This window comes from Heterodontus francisci, chromosome 41, assembly GCF_036365525.1.
Source record: "Heterodontus francisci isolate sHetFra1 chromosome 41, sHetFra1.hap1, whole genome shotgun sequence".
Classification (NCBI taxonomy): domain Eukaryota; kingdom Metazoa; phylum Chordata; class Chondrichthyes; order Heterodontiformes; family Heterodontidae; genus Heterodontus; species Heterodontus francisci.
In genome coordinates, this window is record NC_090411.1 from 19,214,035 (window position 1) to 19,228,430 (window position 14,396).

General features: G+C 43.7%; 1 protein-coding gene across 1 annotated transcript in view; it reads right to left on the minus strand.

Annotated features, from left to right (window-relative positions):
* st13 (ST13 Hsp70 interacting protein) overlaps nt 1–14,396 on the minus strand; it is a 44,060-nt gene that overhangs the window by 8,831 nt on the left and 20,833 nt on the right. Inside the window, exons 6-8 of the mRNA XM_068019403.1 lie at nt 13,903–13,987; nt 12,033–12,143; nt 8,322–8,424 (exon numbers count right to left, since the gene is read on the minus strand). Coding sequence (XP_067875504.1) covers nt 8,322–8,424; nt 12,033–12,143; nt 13,903–13,987 — 299 coding nt within the window. The remainder of the gene's footprint in view (nt 1–8,321; nt 8,425–12,032; nt 12,144–13,902; nt 13,988–14,396) is intronic.

A 14,396-nucleotide genomic window follows, 5' to 3' on the forward strand; every position in this document is an offset into this window, starting at 1 on the left:
ATAAATGTATATTTCCTCTAAATGCAGAAACTATACCTGCTAGCTGGGGAGACTAGAACTAGGAGCAAGAATCTAAAAATTACAGCCAGTCCTTTCAGGAGTGAAATTAGGAAACACTTATATACTCAAAGGGTGGTAAATATTTGGAACACTCTTTAGCAAACGACAATTGATGCAAGATTTTTGTTATCCAAAAGGTATTAAGGTTTATGGGGCAAAGGTGGGTCTACGGCATTAGGTCGCAGATCAGCCATGATCTCACTGAATGACGGATCAGGCTTGAGGAGCTGAATGGCCAATTCCCATTCTTGTCTTCCTTCCAACCATAGGAAGAGGCAGACATTATGAGACGTAGATAGAATGCCTGCCCCTCTCTTTTGGCAAGTGTTTTTTTTTATTCATTTGTGGAATGTGGGCATCGCTGGCAGGGCCAGCATTTATTGCCCATCCCTAATTACCCTAGAGAAGGTGGTGGTCAGCTGCCTTCTTGAACCGCTGCAGTCCATGTTGGGTACGTACACCAACAGTGCTGTTAGGAAGGGAGTTCCAGGATTTTGACCCAGCAGTGAAGAAATGGCAATATAGTTCCAAGTAGGATGGTGTGTGACTTGGAGGGGAACTTGCTAGTGGTGGTGTTCCCATGCATCTGCTGCCCTTGTTCTTCTAGATGGTAGAGGTCGCGTGTTTGGAAGGTGCTGTCGATGGAGCCTTGGTGAGCTGCTGCAATGCATCTTGTAGATGATGCACACTGTGCATAGGTGGTGAAAGGAGTGAATGTTGAAGGTGGTGGATGGGGTGCCAATCAAGCAGCTGCTTTGTCCTGGATGGTGTCGATCTTCTTGAGTGCTCCTGGAGCTGCACCCCTCCAGGCAAGTGGAGAGTATTCCATCACACTCCTGACTTGTGCCTTGTAGATAGTGGACAGGCTTTGGGGAGTCAGGAGATGAGTTACTTGCCACAGAATTCCCAGCCTCTGACCTGCTCTTGTAGACACAGCATTTATACGGCTGGTCTACTTCAGTTTCTGGTCAATGGTAACCCCCAGGATTTGATAGTGCGGAATTCAGCGATGGTAATGCCATTGAACATCAAGGAAAGATGGTTAGATTTTCTCTTGTTTGAGATGGTCATTGCCTGGCACTTGTTTGCCACGAATGTTACTTGCCACTTATCGTACCAAGCCTGGATGTTGTCCAGATCTTGCTACATCTGGACATGGGCTGCTTCAGTATCTGAGGAGTTGCGAATGGTGAACACTGTGCAATCAGCAGTGCAATCCCCACTTCTGACCTTATGATGGAGGGAAGGTCATTGATGAAGCAGCTGAAGATGGTTGGACTTAAGACGCTACCCTGAGGAACTCCTGCAGTGATGTCCTGGGACTGAGATGATTGACCTCCAACAACCACAACCATCTTCATTTGTGCTAGGTATGACTCCAACCAGCAGAGCATTTTACCCCGATTCCCATTGACTCCAGTTTTGCTAGGGTTCCTTGATGCTACCTTGATATCAAGGGCAGTCACTCTCACCTCACCTCTGGAGTTCAGTTCTTTTGTCCATGTTTGGACCAAGGCTGTAATGAGGTCAGGAGCTGAGTGGCCCTGGCGGAACCCAAACTGAACATCAGTGAGCAGGTTATTCATGAGCAAGTGCTGCTTGATAGCACTGTCGACGATTCCTTCCATCACTTTGCTGATGATCGAGAGTAGACTGATAGGGCGGTAATTGGCCAAATTGGATTTGTCCTGCATACCTGGGCAATTTTTCACATTCATAGAGTTATACAGCACAGAAAGAGGCCCTTCCGCCCATTGTGTTTGTGCTAGCCACCAACCACCTAACTATTCTAGTCCCATTTTCCAGCACTTGGCCTATAGCCTTGTAAGCTATGAAGTTTCAAGTGCTCATCTAAATACTTCTTAAATGTTGTGAGGGTTCCTGCCTCTACCACCTCTTCAGGCAGTGTATTCCAGATTCCGACCACCCTCTGGGTGAAAATGTTTTTCCTCAAATCCCCTCTAAACCTCCTGTCCCTTATCTTAATCTATGCCCCCTGGTTATTGACCCCTCCGCTAAGGGAAAAAGTCTCTTCCTATCTAACCTATCAATGCCCCTCATAATTTTGTATACCTCAATCAGGACCCCCCTCATCCTTCTCTGTTTTAAGGAAAACAACCCTAGCCTTTTCAGTCTCTCTTCATAGCTGAAATGCTCCAGCCCAGTCAACATCTTGGTGAATCTCCTCTGCACCCTCTCCAGTGTAATCACATCCTTCCTATAGTGTGGCAACCAGAACTGTACACAGTACTCCAGCTGTGGCCTAACTAGCATTTTATACAGCTCCATCAACACCTCCCTGCTCTTATATTCTATGTCTCGGCTAATAAAGGCAAATTTCCCATATGCCTTCCTAACCACCTTATCTACCTGTGCTGCTGCCTTCAGTGATCTATGGATGAGTACACCAAGGTCCTTCTGACCCTCTGTACTTCCTAGGGTCCTACCATCCATTGTATATTCCCTTGCCTTGTTAGTCCTCCCAAAATGCATCACCTCACACTTCTCAGGATTAAATTCCATTTGCCACAGCTCCGTCCATCTTACCAGCCCATCTATATCATCCTATGATCCAAGGCTATTTACGACACCACCAATTTTCATATCATCTGTGAACATACTTATCATACCTCCTGTATTCACGTCTAATCATTAGTGTACACTACAAACAGCAAGCGTCCCAGCACCGATCCCTCTGGTACACTACTGGTCACAGGCTTCCACTCGCAAAAACAACCCTCGACCATTACCCTCTGTTTCCTGCCACTAAGCCAATTTTGGATCCAATTTGCCAAATTGCCCTGGATCCCATGGGCTCTTACCTTCTTAACCAATCTCCCATGCGGGACCTTATCAAAAGCCTTACTGAAGTTCATGTAGATTACATCAACTGCTTTACCCTCATCTACACATCTAGTCACCTCCTTGAAAAATTCAATCAAGTTAGTTAGATACAATCTCCCCCTGACAAAGCCGTGCTGACTATCCCTGATTATTCCCTGCCTCTCCAAGTGGAGATTAATCCGGTCCCACAGAATTTTTTCCAATAGTTTCCCAACCACTGATGTTAGACTCACCGGCCTGTATTTACCTGGTTTATCCCTGCTATCCTTCTTGAATAATGGTACCACAGTCGCTGTCCTCCTGTCCTCTGGCACCTCCCCCGTGGCCAGAGAGGATCTGAAAATTTGTGTTTGAGCCCCTGCTATCACCTCCCTTGCTTCACATAACAGCCTGGGATACATCTCATCTGGGCCTGGGGATTTATCCACTTTTAAGCCCGCTAAAACATTTAATACTTCCTCCCTTTCAATATTAATACGTTCAAGTTTTTCGCAATCCCCCTCCCTGATTTCTACACCTACATCGTCGTTCTCCACACTGAAAACAGATGAAAAGTAATCATTTAAAACCTCACCTATGTCCTCTGGCTCCACACACAGATTGCCATTTTGGTCCCTATTGGGTCCTACTCTTTCCTAGGTTATCCTCTTGCCCTTAAGACATTTTATAAGTATATTAGGATTTTCCTTTATCTTGCCCACAAATGTTTTTTCATGTCCCCTCTTTGCTCTCCTAATTACTTTTGGAAGTACCCCCCTACACTTTCTATACTCCTCTAATGCCGCCGCTGTTTTCAGTGCTCCAAATCTGCCGTAAGCCTCCTTTTTTTTTTAAACTGATCCAATACTCTATATCCCTTGACATCCAGGGTTCCCTGGACTTGATGGTCCTACCCTTCACCTTAATGGGTACATGTTGGCTCTGAACCCTCACTATTTCCTCTTTGAATGCCTCCCACTCGCCTGATGTGGACTTTCCTACCAGTAGCTGCTCCCAGTCCACTTTGGCCAGATCCTGTTTTATCAAATTGAAATTGGCCTTCCCCCAATTCAGTACCTTTATTTCTGGCCCGTCTTTGTCCTTTTCCATAACTACCTTAAATCTTACATTTATGGTCACTATCCCCGAAATGCTCCCCCACTAATACTTCTACCACTTGTCCAGCTTCATTCCCTAGGATTAGGCCCAATACAGTCCCTTCTCATGTAGGACTTTCCTCGTACTGGCTCAAAAAGCTCTCCTGTATGCATTTTAAGAATTCCACCTCCTTTAAGCCTTTTGCACTAAGACTATCCCGGTTGATATTAGGTAAGTTGAAATCCCCTACTATTATTACCCTATTATTTTTACACCTCTCTGAGATTTGCCTATATCTGTTCCTCTATCTCTCCCTGACTGTTTGGAGGCCTGTAGTACACGCCCAGCCAAGTGATTGCCATCCTTTTGTTCTTAAGTTCTATCCATATGGCCTCATTTGAGGAACCTTCTAAGATATCATCCCTCCTCACTGCAGTAATTGACTCTTTGATCAACAGTGCAATGCCACCTCCTCTTTTATCCCCTCCCCTATCACGCCTAAAGATTCTATACCCTGGAATATTGAGTTGCCAGTCCTGCCCCTCCTTCAGCCATGTCTCTGTGACAGCAATATCATAATCCCATGTGCTAATCAATGCTCTCAATTCATCTGCTTTATTAGTAAGACTCCTTGCATTAAAGTAAATGCAATCCAACTTTGTATTTTTCACTTGTGCCTTAACAGGTCTATATTTGCTCTGCCTTCCAGACTGACTCAGTTTCTCTTCTATATTTGGCTGTGCCTCATCCCCTACTGTTTCTCCACTCTATCCCATCCCCCTGCCAAATTAGTTTAAACCCCCCCAACAGCATTAGCACACCTTCTAGCAAGGATGTTGGTCTCATTCCGGTGCAAGTGCAACCCGTCCAACTTGTACAGGTCCCGACTTTGCCAGAAACAGACCTAGTGATCCAGGAACCTAAAGCCCTCCCTCCTGCACCATCTCCTCAGCCATGCATTCATTTGCTCTATCCTCCTATTCCTATACTCGCTAGCACGTGGCACAGGGAATAATCCAGAGATTATAACCTTTGAGGTCCTGCTTTTTAATCTGCTACCTAGCTCCCTAAATTCTTGTTGCAGGACCTCATCACTCCTTCTGCCTATGTTGTTGGTATCAATGTGTTTCACGACCTCTGACTGCTCACCCGCCCCCTTCAGAATGTCCTGCAGCCGCTCAGTGACATCCTTGACCCTAGCACCAGGGAGGCAACATATCATCCTGGAGTCTTGTTTGCAGCCACAGAAACGCCTATCTGCACCCCTTACGATAGAATTCCCTATCACTATAGCTCTTCCACCCCTTTTCCTCCCCTGCTGTGCAGCAGAGCCCTCCGTGGTGCCACAAACTTGGCTGTTGCTGCCTTCCCCTGGGAGGTCATTCCCCCCCCAACAGTATCCAAAGCAGTATACATGTTTGAGAGGAGGATGGCCACAGGGAACTCCTGCACTACCTGCCTGCATTGCTGGGTAGATGCCAGTATTGTAGCTGGCGGGAGAAGAAACAGGAAGGAAGGAGTGGCATTACATCACATTCCTCATGAGTCATGAACTCGCCATTTCAGAAATTGTGTTCTGCAATGTGACACAACAGTACAGTACAGTGCACTCCTGCCACAGACAGTTAGCTGTACTCTTGGGTCCATCAGTATATTGCCATTACAAATTTCACTCTGCACTGCTGCATTTGCTGGTTTTAGGCCCTGCATTCAACACTTCTTTCCCCAGCCACTTGTACAAGGAGCTGCAGCATAGATTGAAAGATGACAGAATTCACACAAGCTCATTTAGCAGAACCTTTTAATTCAATCAGTCTTGCCACTTACAAGTTTACCTTCAAGATTAGACTTCCACCAGAACGAGCATAGCTTAAGCTTCCATTCTTGATCGTTATCCAGTGACTTAGCTGTAGCATTCTTGCCTGAGTCAGAAGGTTGTGGGTTCAAGTGCCACCCCAGAGACTTGAGCACATAAATCTAGGCTAGTGCAGTACTGAGGGAGTGCTGCACTGTTGGAGGCACCCTTCATTCGGATGAGAGGTCAAACTGAGGCCCCGTCTTCTCTCTCAGGTGAATGCAAAAGATCCCATGGCACTATTTCAAAGAGCAGGGTGTTCTCCCCAATGTCCCAAACAATATTTATCCCTCAATCAACATCACTAAAATAGATTATCTGGTCATTATCACATTGCTGTTTGTGGGAGCTTGTTGTGTGCAAACTGCCTGCCGCATTAGGGCGGCACAGTGGCGCAGTGGTTAGCACCGCAGCCTCACAGCTCCAGCGACCCGGGTTCAGTTCTGGGTACTGCCTGTGCAGAGTTTGCAAGTTCCCCCTGTGACCCTGTGGGTTTCCGCCGGGTGCTCCGGTTTCCTCCCACAGCCAAAGATTTGCAGGTTGATAGGTGGCCATTGTAAATTGCCCCAGTATAGGTAGGAGGTAGGAGAATGGTGGGTATGTGGTAGGGAATATGGAATTAATGTAGGATTAGTATAAATGGGTGGTTGTTGGTCGGCACAGACTCAGTGGGCCAAAGGGCCTGTTTCAGTGCTGTATCTCTAAATAAATAAATTAAAAAATTCCTACTTTGCAACAGTGACTACACTTCAAAAGTACTTCACTGGCTGTAAAATCTGTCCTAATATCTGTGGTTCTATGTCAGATTTTGTTTCAGTGCCTTAGGATGTTATTACGACAATGAAGGTGTCATCTAAATTCAGGTTATTGTTGTATTCCACAGGTTCATTTTTAACCAGAAACACACTCAAAGTGCCAGCATTTTACCTTTCCCCAGCTACCTGTACATGTTTGAAGTAAACAGCTGGTAGAGTACTTTGGTACAGATAATGGCTCTAATTTGAAACGTCTCCAGTTTTTTAATTAAATTTCATTCTCGTAATGCAACAAGCCCTACATTTATTAGTCATTCTTAGATGTCTTGATTTGATACAACAGAGTGGCTTTCTTGGCCACTTCAGTCAAGTCAACCACTCTGGTGTAGGACTGGAGTCACATGTAAGCCAGAACAGGTAAAGGTATCAGGTTTCCCATCCTAAAGGACAGTGAATCATTTGGGCTTTTATGTCAATCCAACAATTCCAGAGTCCCAATTTTTCAACAAAAACAATGAAAATTTTCTAACTTTCATGATGGGGTTTGAACTCACTGAATTATTAGTCCAGTCACATAATCACTATGTTATCATACCACTAGTTATCGAAGTGGAGCATGTAGCGATTGGAAAACCAGCTGGTACTACATCAGCTGGCACTTAGATGGTCAGGAGAGACAGCATTGCTAATTCACAAAAAGTAATTAAAACTCAAGTGCTGGGGAATCTGACAGTAGCATATCTCAACAATTAACAGCACATATTTACTAGCTGTGTTTTTTTTTCCCTTTTCTGGACTGGCATGTATGAATGCAACAAAATTTATATTTTGAAACTAGCCTGTACCAACAGAAGTAGAAAGAAAATGCACAGATCTGTCAGCGTCTCAAACAGCAGATGGCAAACTTCACCTTTGAAGGTTTCCAAAAAAGATTCTGATGCCCACTAACCTGTTGCACATTTCCAGCATTAGCTGTTTCTATTTCATATTACAATAGCACACAAGACAATAACAACTTGCATTCACATAGTGCCTTTAACATAGTAAAACGCCCCAAGGCGCTTTACAGGAGCATTTGCAAAGTCTGACACTGAGCCATATTAGGAACAGTGACCAAAACCTTGATCAATGAGATAGATTTTATTGAGCATCTTAAAAGAGGGGAGAGAGCAGTGGAGAGGTTTAGGGAGGGAATTCCAGAGCTTAGGGCCTCAGCAGCTGAAGGCACGGCCACCAATGATGCAGTTATTAAAACTGCACAAGAAGCCAGAATTGGAGAAGCGCAACGACCTCAGAGAGTATAGGGCTGCAGGAGGTTACAGAGATAGGGAAAGAGGAGTACAAGGAGGGAATTGAAAACAGGGATGAGATTTTTAAAAACACTTCCATACAATGCTTTTCGTGGAAAAGCTAATCTGAAAACTACATAATCTTTCAGCTTTTTTCCCCCAAGTTGCGTCAGAGAAACCAATTCAACCGTTGAATCCCTACAGCAACTTGGTGACGGGCACAACACAAATCTAATTTGCCTACAAGAATGACTGCATTTCAAAGTAACTCATCGGCTGTAAAGCGCTTTGGGACATCCTGAAGACATGAAAGATGTTTTAGAAATGCAAGTCTTTTTAATTTAACTATAAATTACAAACTTATTTTACTGTCTTACTCTTCTATTCTCCAATCCAATCAAATTTTGAGCAACAAACAGTGACCAGCATGGGGTCACTTACCCGAGGTTGCACCTCCTTCAGTGTGGAGCTGGCATCATCGTCGTAATCCAGTTTACAGGCTGTGGCCAGATCCAGTGCTGCTGCCTCCCAATGTCCGAGCAACCTGTTTGATAGAATCGTATAGAACAGCAAGGTTTACAACTGGAACCCTCAAGCCCACAGCTTTGGTACGAGCATTAACTGCACTCAATAGTTACTAGAATTGACTTAGGAACAGGGGAGTAGGCCATTCAGCCCATCAAGCCTGCTCCGCCATTCAATTAGATTATGGCTGATCATCTACCTCAACGCCACTTGCCTGCGATATCATTAGTCTCCAGAACTCTATTGATTTCTGTCTTGAACATGCTCAGTGATTGAGCTTCCACAGCCTTCTGGGGTAGAGAATTCCAAAGATTCACCCCCCTCTGAGTAAAGAAATTCCTCCTCATCTCAGTCTTAAATGGCCTGACCCATATTCTGAGATTATGTCCCCTGGCTCTAGACTCACCAGCCAGGGGGAACATCCTATCTACATCCACCCTGTCAAGCCTGTAAGAATTTTATAAGTTTCAATGAGGTCACCTCCCATTCTTCAAAACTCTAGAGAATACAGGCCCAGTTTCTGCAATCTCTCCTCATAAAACAATCCCGCCATCCCAGGGAACAGTCTGGTGAACCAGTCTGGCACTCCCTCCATGGCAAGTACATCCTTCCTTAGATAACCTAAACTGTACACAATACTTCAAGTGCAGTCACACCAAGGCTCTATACAATTGCAGCGACATATTTACTTCTGTACTCAAATCCCCTTGCAATGAAGGCCAACATACCATTTGCCTTCTTTACTGATTGTTACACCTGCATGCTAGCTTTTAGTGACTCATGAACAAGGACACCTAGGTCCTTTTGGACACCGACACTTCCCAACCTCTCACTGTTTAAGAAATATTGTTTTTTCTAGCAAAGCGAATAACGTCACATTTATTCACATTATATGCCATCTGCCATGTTCTTTCCCATTCTCTTAGCCTGTTCAAATCCGCTCGAGCCTCCTTGCATCTTCCTCACTTTCCCACCTAGTTTTGTCTCATCAGCAAATTTGGAAACATCACATTTGGTCCCCACATCCAAATCATTTATATAGATTGTGAAAAGCTGTGGCCAAGCACTGATCCTTACAGTACCCCACTAGTAACAGCCTGCCATCCTGAGAATGACCCGTTTATTCCTACTCTCTGCTTTCTGTCTGTTGACCAATTCTCAATCCATACTAGTAAATTACCCCCAATTCCATGCGCTCTAATTTTGTTTACTAACCTCTTGCATGGGACCTTATCAAAAGCCTTCTGAAAATCCAAATACACATCCTTTATCTATGCTACAAGTAACATCCTCAAAAAACTCCAACAGGTTTGTCAAACATGATTTCCCTTTCATAAATCCATATTGACTCTGCCCAATTTTACCATTTTTTAAGTGTCCAGTTATCACATCCTTTACAGTAGGTTCTAACATTTTCCCTACTACTGATGTCAAACAAACATGTCTATAGTTCTCCAATCTCCTCCCCCTCCCTTCTTACATATTGGGGTACACTTGCTACTTTCCAGTCTGCAGGAACCTTTCCAGAATCTATACAAATTTGAAAGATAACCAGCATCCACCAGCTATAGCCACCTCCTTCAATACTCTGGGATGTGGCTCATCTGGTCCAGGGAATTTATCAACCTTCAACCCTGTTAACTTTTCAAATACTACCCCTTAGTAATATAATACAATAAATTCTCCTGTCTCCACCTGTAATGGGCCCACATTTGTCCTTGCTAATCTTTTCCTTTTCACATACCTAAAGAAGCTTTTACAGTCTGCCTTTATGTTTTTCGCTAGCTTGCATTCATATTCTCTTTTCCCTTTCTTTATCAGTTTCTTGGTCATCATTTGTTGGGTTCTAAATTGCTCCCAGTCCTCAGGCTTACCACTGTTTCTGGCATCCCTATAAGGCACTTCCTTTGATCTAACGCAATCTTTAACTTCTTTTGTTCGCCACGGTTGATTCACCTTTCCCAATGGCTGTTTGTGCCTTAGAGGAATATATTATATCTGTTGTAGACCATATATTATTTCTTTAAACATTAGCCATTGCCCTACTACTGTCAAATATTTTAGTGGATTTTCCCAATCCACCGTAGCCAACTTGCCCCTCATACCTGCATAGTTTCCCTTGTTCAGATTCAAGACCCTAGTTTCAGAATGACTAGGTCACATGCTGCTAATGAGAACAAAACTTTAGTTAATGAGAAGCAAAATTTACCTGCGCGTTCACACTCTTATTTCAAAATGAAAAATTACCCTATTACTTAAAAGTTGTTGGAATCACAGAATGCTATGAAGTAACCATCACATGTGCTCGGCTTCCTTTACTGTGTGTAGGGACAGGGGAAAATAACCTATAATAACGATACGAATCCCTTGACTGAGAGAGTTTAACCAGCTAGTAGCTGGTCTTAATGAAACAGCAAGGTTTCAGGTTGAATTTTTGGTGCATGTCAGGCTTAGCTGACCTTAGCCAGGGTTCAGGTGGCTTCAGCATCCCTGGTTTACTGAGAGAAAAAAAAAGTCAGTCAGAGTTATAGCTCCCAATAACTCCTGTTGTAGGCACTGAGTGAGGACAGGATTGGGCAGCGTGATGTTCTCTGTGTTCAAATACCCACCGACACACTTGGCCAAGGCTCACGCATGTAGTGCCCATGTAACGGTATTCCATTAATGAGTTTAATGCCAAGAAAGGAGAGAAAAATAGGGCTGGGAAAATAAACTACAGCTGCAGTTATATGCTTTATTCAGCGCAATTTACTTTCATAACTTGAAATTGACAAGAAAGGATATCATTGAGAGAGAGATTGGAATTACAAAGATCAATATGGTCATACAACGGAAATCAGTTGTCACATCGTTATCAGCAAAGTCGATCCTCTCCCATCAGTTTCTTGCTCAAAAGGGAAGGCAGATGAACACTCTGTTATCTGGGGACTGACTAACTACACTGCTCAAGTGGAGTTAGCAGATTACTGGCCTGGGTTGAGATCTTTCTTTCTATGAAAGATCTCAACCCAGGCCTGTGATTGTGGGGTTTGGAGCAGCTGGTGACATTGGGAGACCCAGTGCTTTACTAGAAAGCGGGTATCAAGTGGCTCAGCTTCAATAGTCAAAATGCTTAACAATATTCACTGCCTCGTACGTGGCTTCTTGGGGGGAAGGTACAGCAAGAACGCTGCACCTCTAACCGCACTCCAGCACCAGTCTGGAGTCAGTCAGAGCAAGGGAGGGAAATAGGGAAACTACTTAAATGAATATTGTCTGAAAAGGGCAATAGTCAGCATCTAATAGGGAAGCTCTATTTGCGTGTGGATCTTATATAGGTGAGTACATTTCTAAAGTACTTCATTAGCTGTAAAGCACTTTGCGGCATCCTGAGATTGTCAAAGGTGCTATATAAATTCAAGTCTTCCTTTCTATGTTGAACCAGGGTACACAAAACACAGAATTAAGAACTATTAAAGGTAACACTGCAGGCTAGCTTTCTGAACATTACTGTACTGACTACTGTCACATTTATCTTTCTTGCCCCATAATGCCATACAGCATTCACATCCCTTTCTATTTCCGTTGTACACAAGCCTTCTACCCTTACAGTTCATTGCAATAATAGCATCTCCTTCCCTCCCTCACCTGTGTGCTTTACCCCTCCACTTGTAAGGCTGTGCCGAGTCAGGATTGATGCTGATGGCTTTGTCACAATCCCGAATAGCTGCATTGGGTTTCTGCATTTTCACATAGACGCTGTAAAGAGAAAAGTACAATAAAAGTGCACTACTTACTATGCAGTTAGAAAGAGTAAAACACTCATGCTTTAAAAAAGCAACATGAACAGGATAATGTTCAATTAGAAGGAAAAGGCACTCTATTGTACTAAGATGAGAAATAAATACTTAGTAGCTGTCTGATACTGAAAGACCATACTGATCAGAAGGCCTTGTGTCTAATGCCAAATCTATGCTGAGATCTCAGTGATGATAGCAGTAAAGATGTTAGAACTGGCCTTGGCCCCCAAGCCAGAGAGAAAAAAGGAAATAAATCCCACGTCCTGATTGCCATCTGGTGACCCCTACTGGAAAGAGCGTGTCTGAACATCAGACACGATTAAGTGTTACAGCTAATCCACAGCCTCCTGTCAGTGCTCAGTCCAGGCTTATACAGCAGTCAGAACTGTTACGAGAGAAGAAAACAGAAGCAGAAAGTATTCAGAGACTTTCTTAAATTTGAGCTGTGGAACACTCCAGAAACAAGGAAAAAACATGGGCTAAGTGTCACCCTGTACAGTGTCAACATAGCAAACCACGTGCACATTATTCTCCTGAGGTCAGTAAATGTCAATGGAACATCAGTACATGCATTCAATCCCATCCCAATCTCGGCTATGGCAGAGAGGCAAGGGGTTAATACAAGGGAAAGAAAGTGAGAATCAAAGGAATCATTGTAGACCCCATCATGCACCTAGTGACCAGCTCACACCAATACTGATAAAGGTGTGGCGCAAAGTGGCTTCATCCAACTGCAGATGGCACAGAGACATACTCGTAACCAAAAAGCAATGATCAGGGGGCAAGAACAGCATGTGTAGGTTATTTCTATTAGAATGGGAAATAGCCCAGTGGGTAATACATGGTGATGAAATAAACAAAACAACAAAGGCTCAGCCTGCTTAAAACTTTAATGCTTTTACCCTTTCAGATACACTGGCGCATTACTGTGTGCAAGGAATATTGGTGTCAGCAGGAGCGCATTTCAGATTCATTTACTCAACCCCTTTCCCCCCACAAAATCTAGTACTTCAACATTAATTTACAATAGCCAACGCCATTTGCACCGATTGACAATAAGATGACATCACCAAAAGCTTCCAGACTTACACCCAGACAAGTGCAAATGAACCCATCCTTTTAAAAAAGGATCTCAAAAGCTCCTGCTCCACTGTGTAGTGTTTAAAGGGACACTTCAAGGAAGGATGATACTTCCCAGCATTTTATTCTAGAAATACACAAAAGTACAAAACACAAAAACAGAAGAAAAAAAACACAGCCCCTCCCAAATAAAAAGCACATTTCATAAAAAACTCCCCTGAATGACTAAGTTTCTTTACACTCGGTAAAGGAGCAACCACTCAAGGTCAGTCCTAAACAGCAGAGAAAATTCAGGATGTTTCATCCTCTCCATTAGCTCCTGAACTCAGCTTTCTTATAGCTGGCACTTCTTCAAGTGTCAGTATTTGACAGTAACTTTATAATTTCGCCAATCCAACCCTCCAGGGCAGGCAATGCGATGCTATGCTTCTAACGTGCCTCTGAGCAGAACACCAAGAGACAAGATTCCTGATCTTTCCTTCCTTGAGGTTGTGCCTCCTTCTTCTTAGCAACCCTAGACTGATATCTGCACTTCGCTGCATCCAGCGAGTTACCAGCAAATGGGTGAAGCTACACCTGACCACAGTGAGCCACTGGCCCGTTTGCACATGTGCGCGGTCCTCCTTCAGCACTTTTACCTGGCTCGCTTAGCATAAAGAACAGCCAGTCGTGGATTCAACTTAATGGCCTCTGTAAACTGTTCAACTGCCTTTTCAAAGTTCCCTGTATTGAGAAACAAAAAATATGTTTAGATACCAAGTGTAGGATTTACAAATGTGAGGGGCAGGAAGTTTCCAGGCAGGTTCAATTCCTGTCTATAGACAGACACACAATTCAGCACTTTTTTTGTTAGTAAGATAGTTAGGGGATAATTAAAACATCAAGCAGTCCAGCAGCTGAGGATATGAAGCACTGGAGAGGGTGCAAAAAAAATATTTACAAGGTTAATACCAGAACTGCGAGGTTATACCCATCAGGAAAAGATGAACAAACTGGGTATACTCTTTTTTTTAAAAAGGAGAAGGCTGACGGGTAACCCAATAGAGATCTTTTTGATAGAGCAGACAGTGTGCGTTTCCACTTGTGAAAAAGAGCAAAACTATCGGCCATCAATAGAAAATAGCAGGAGTAG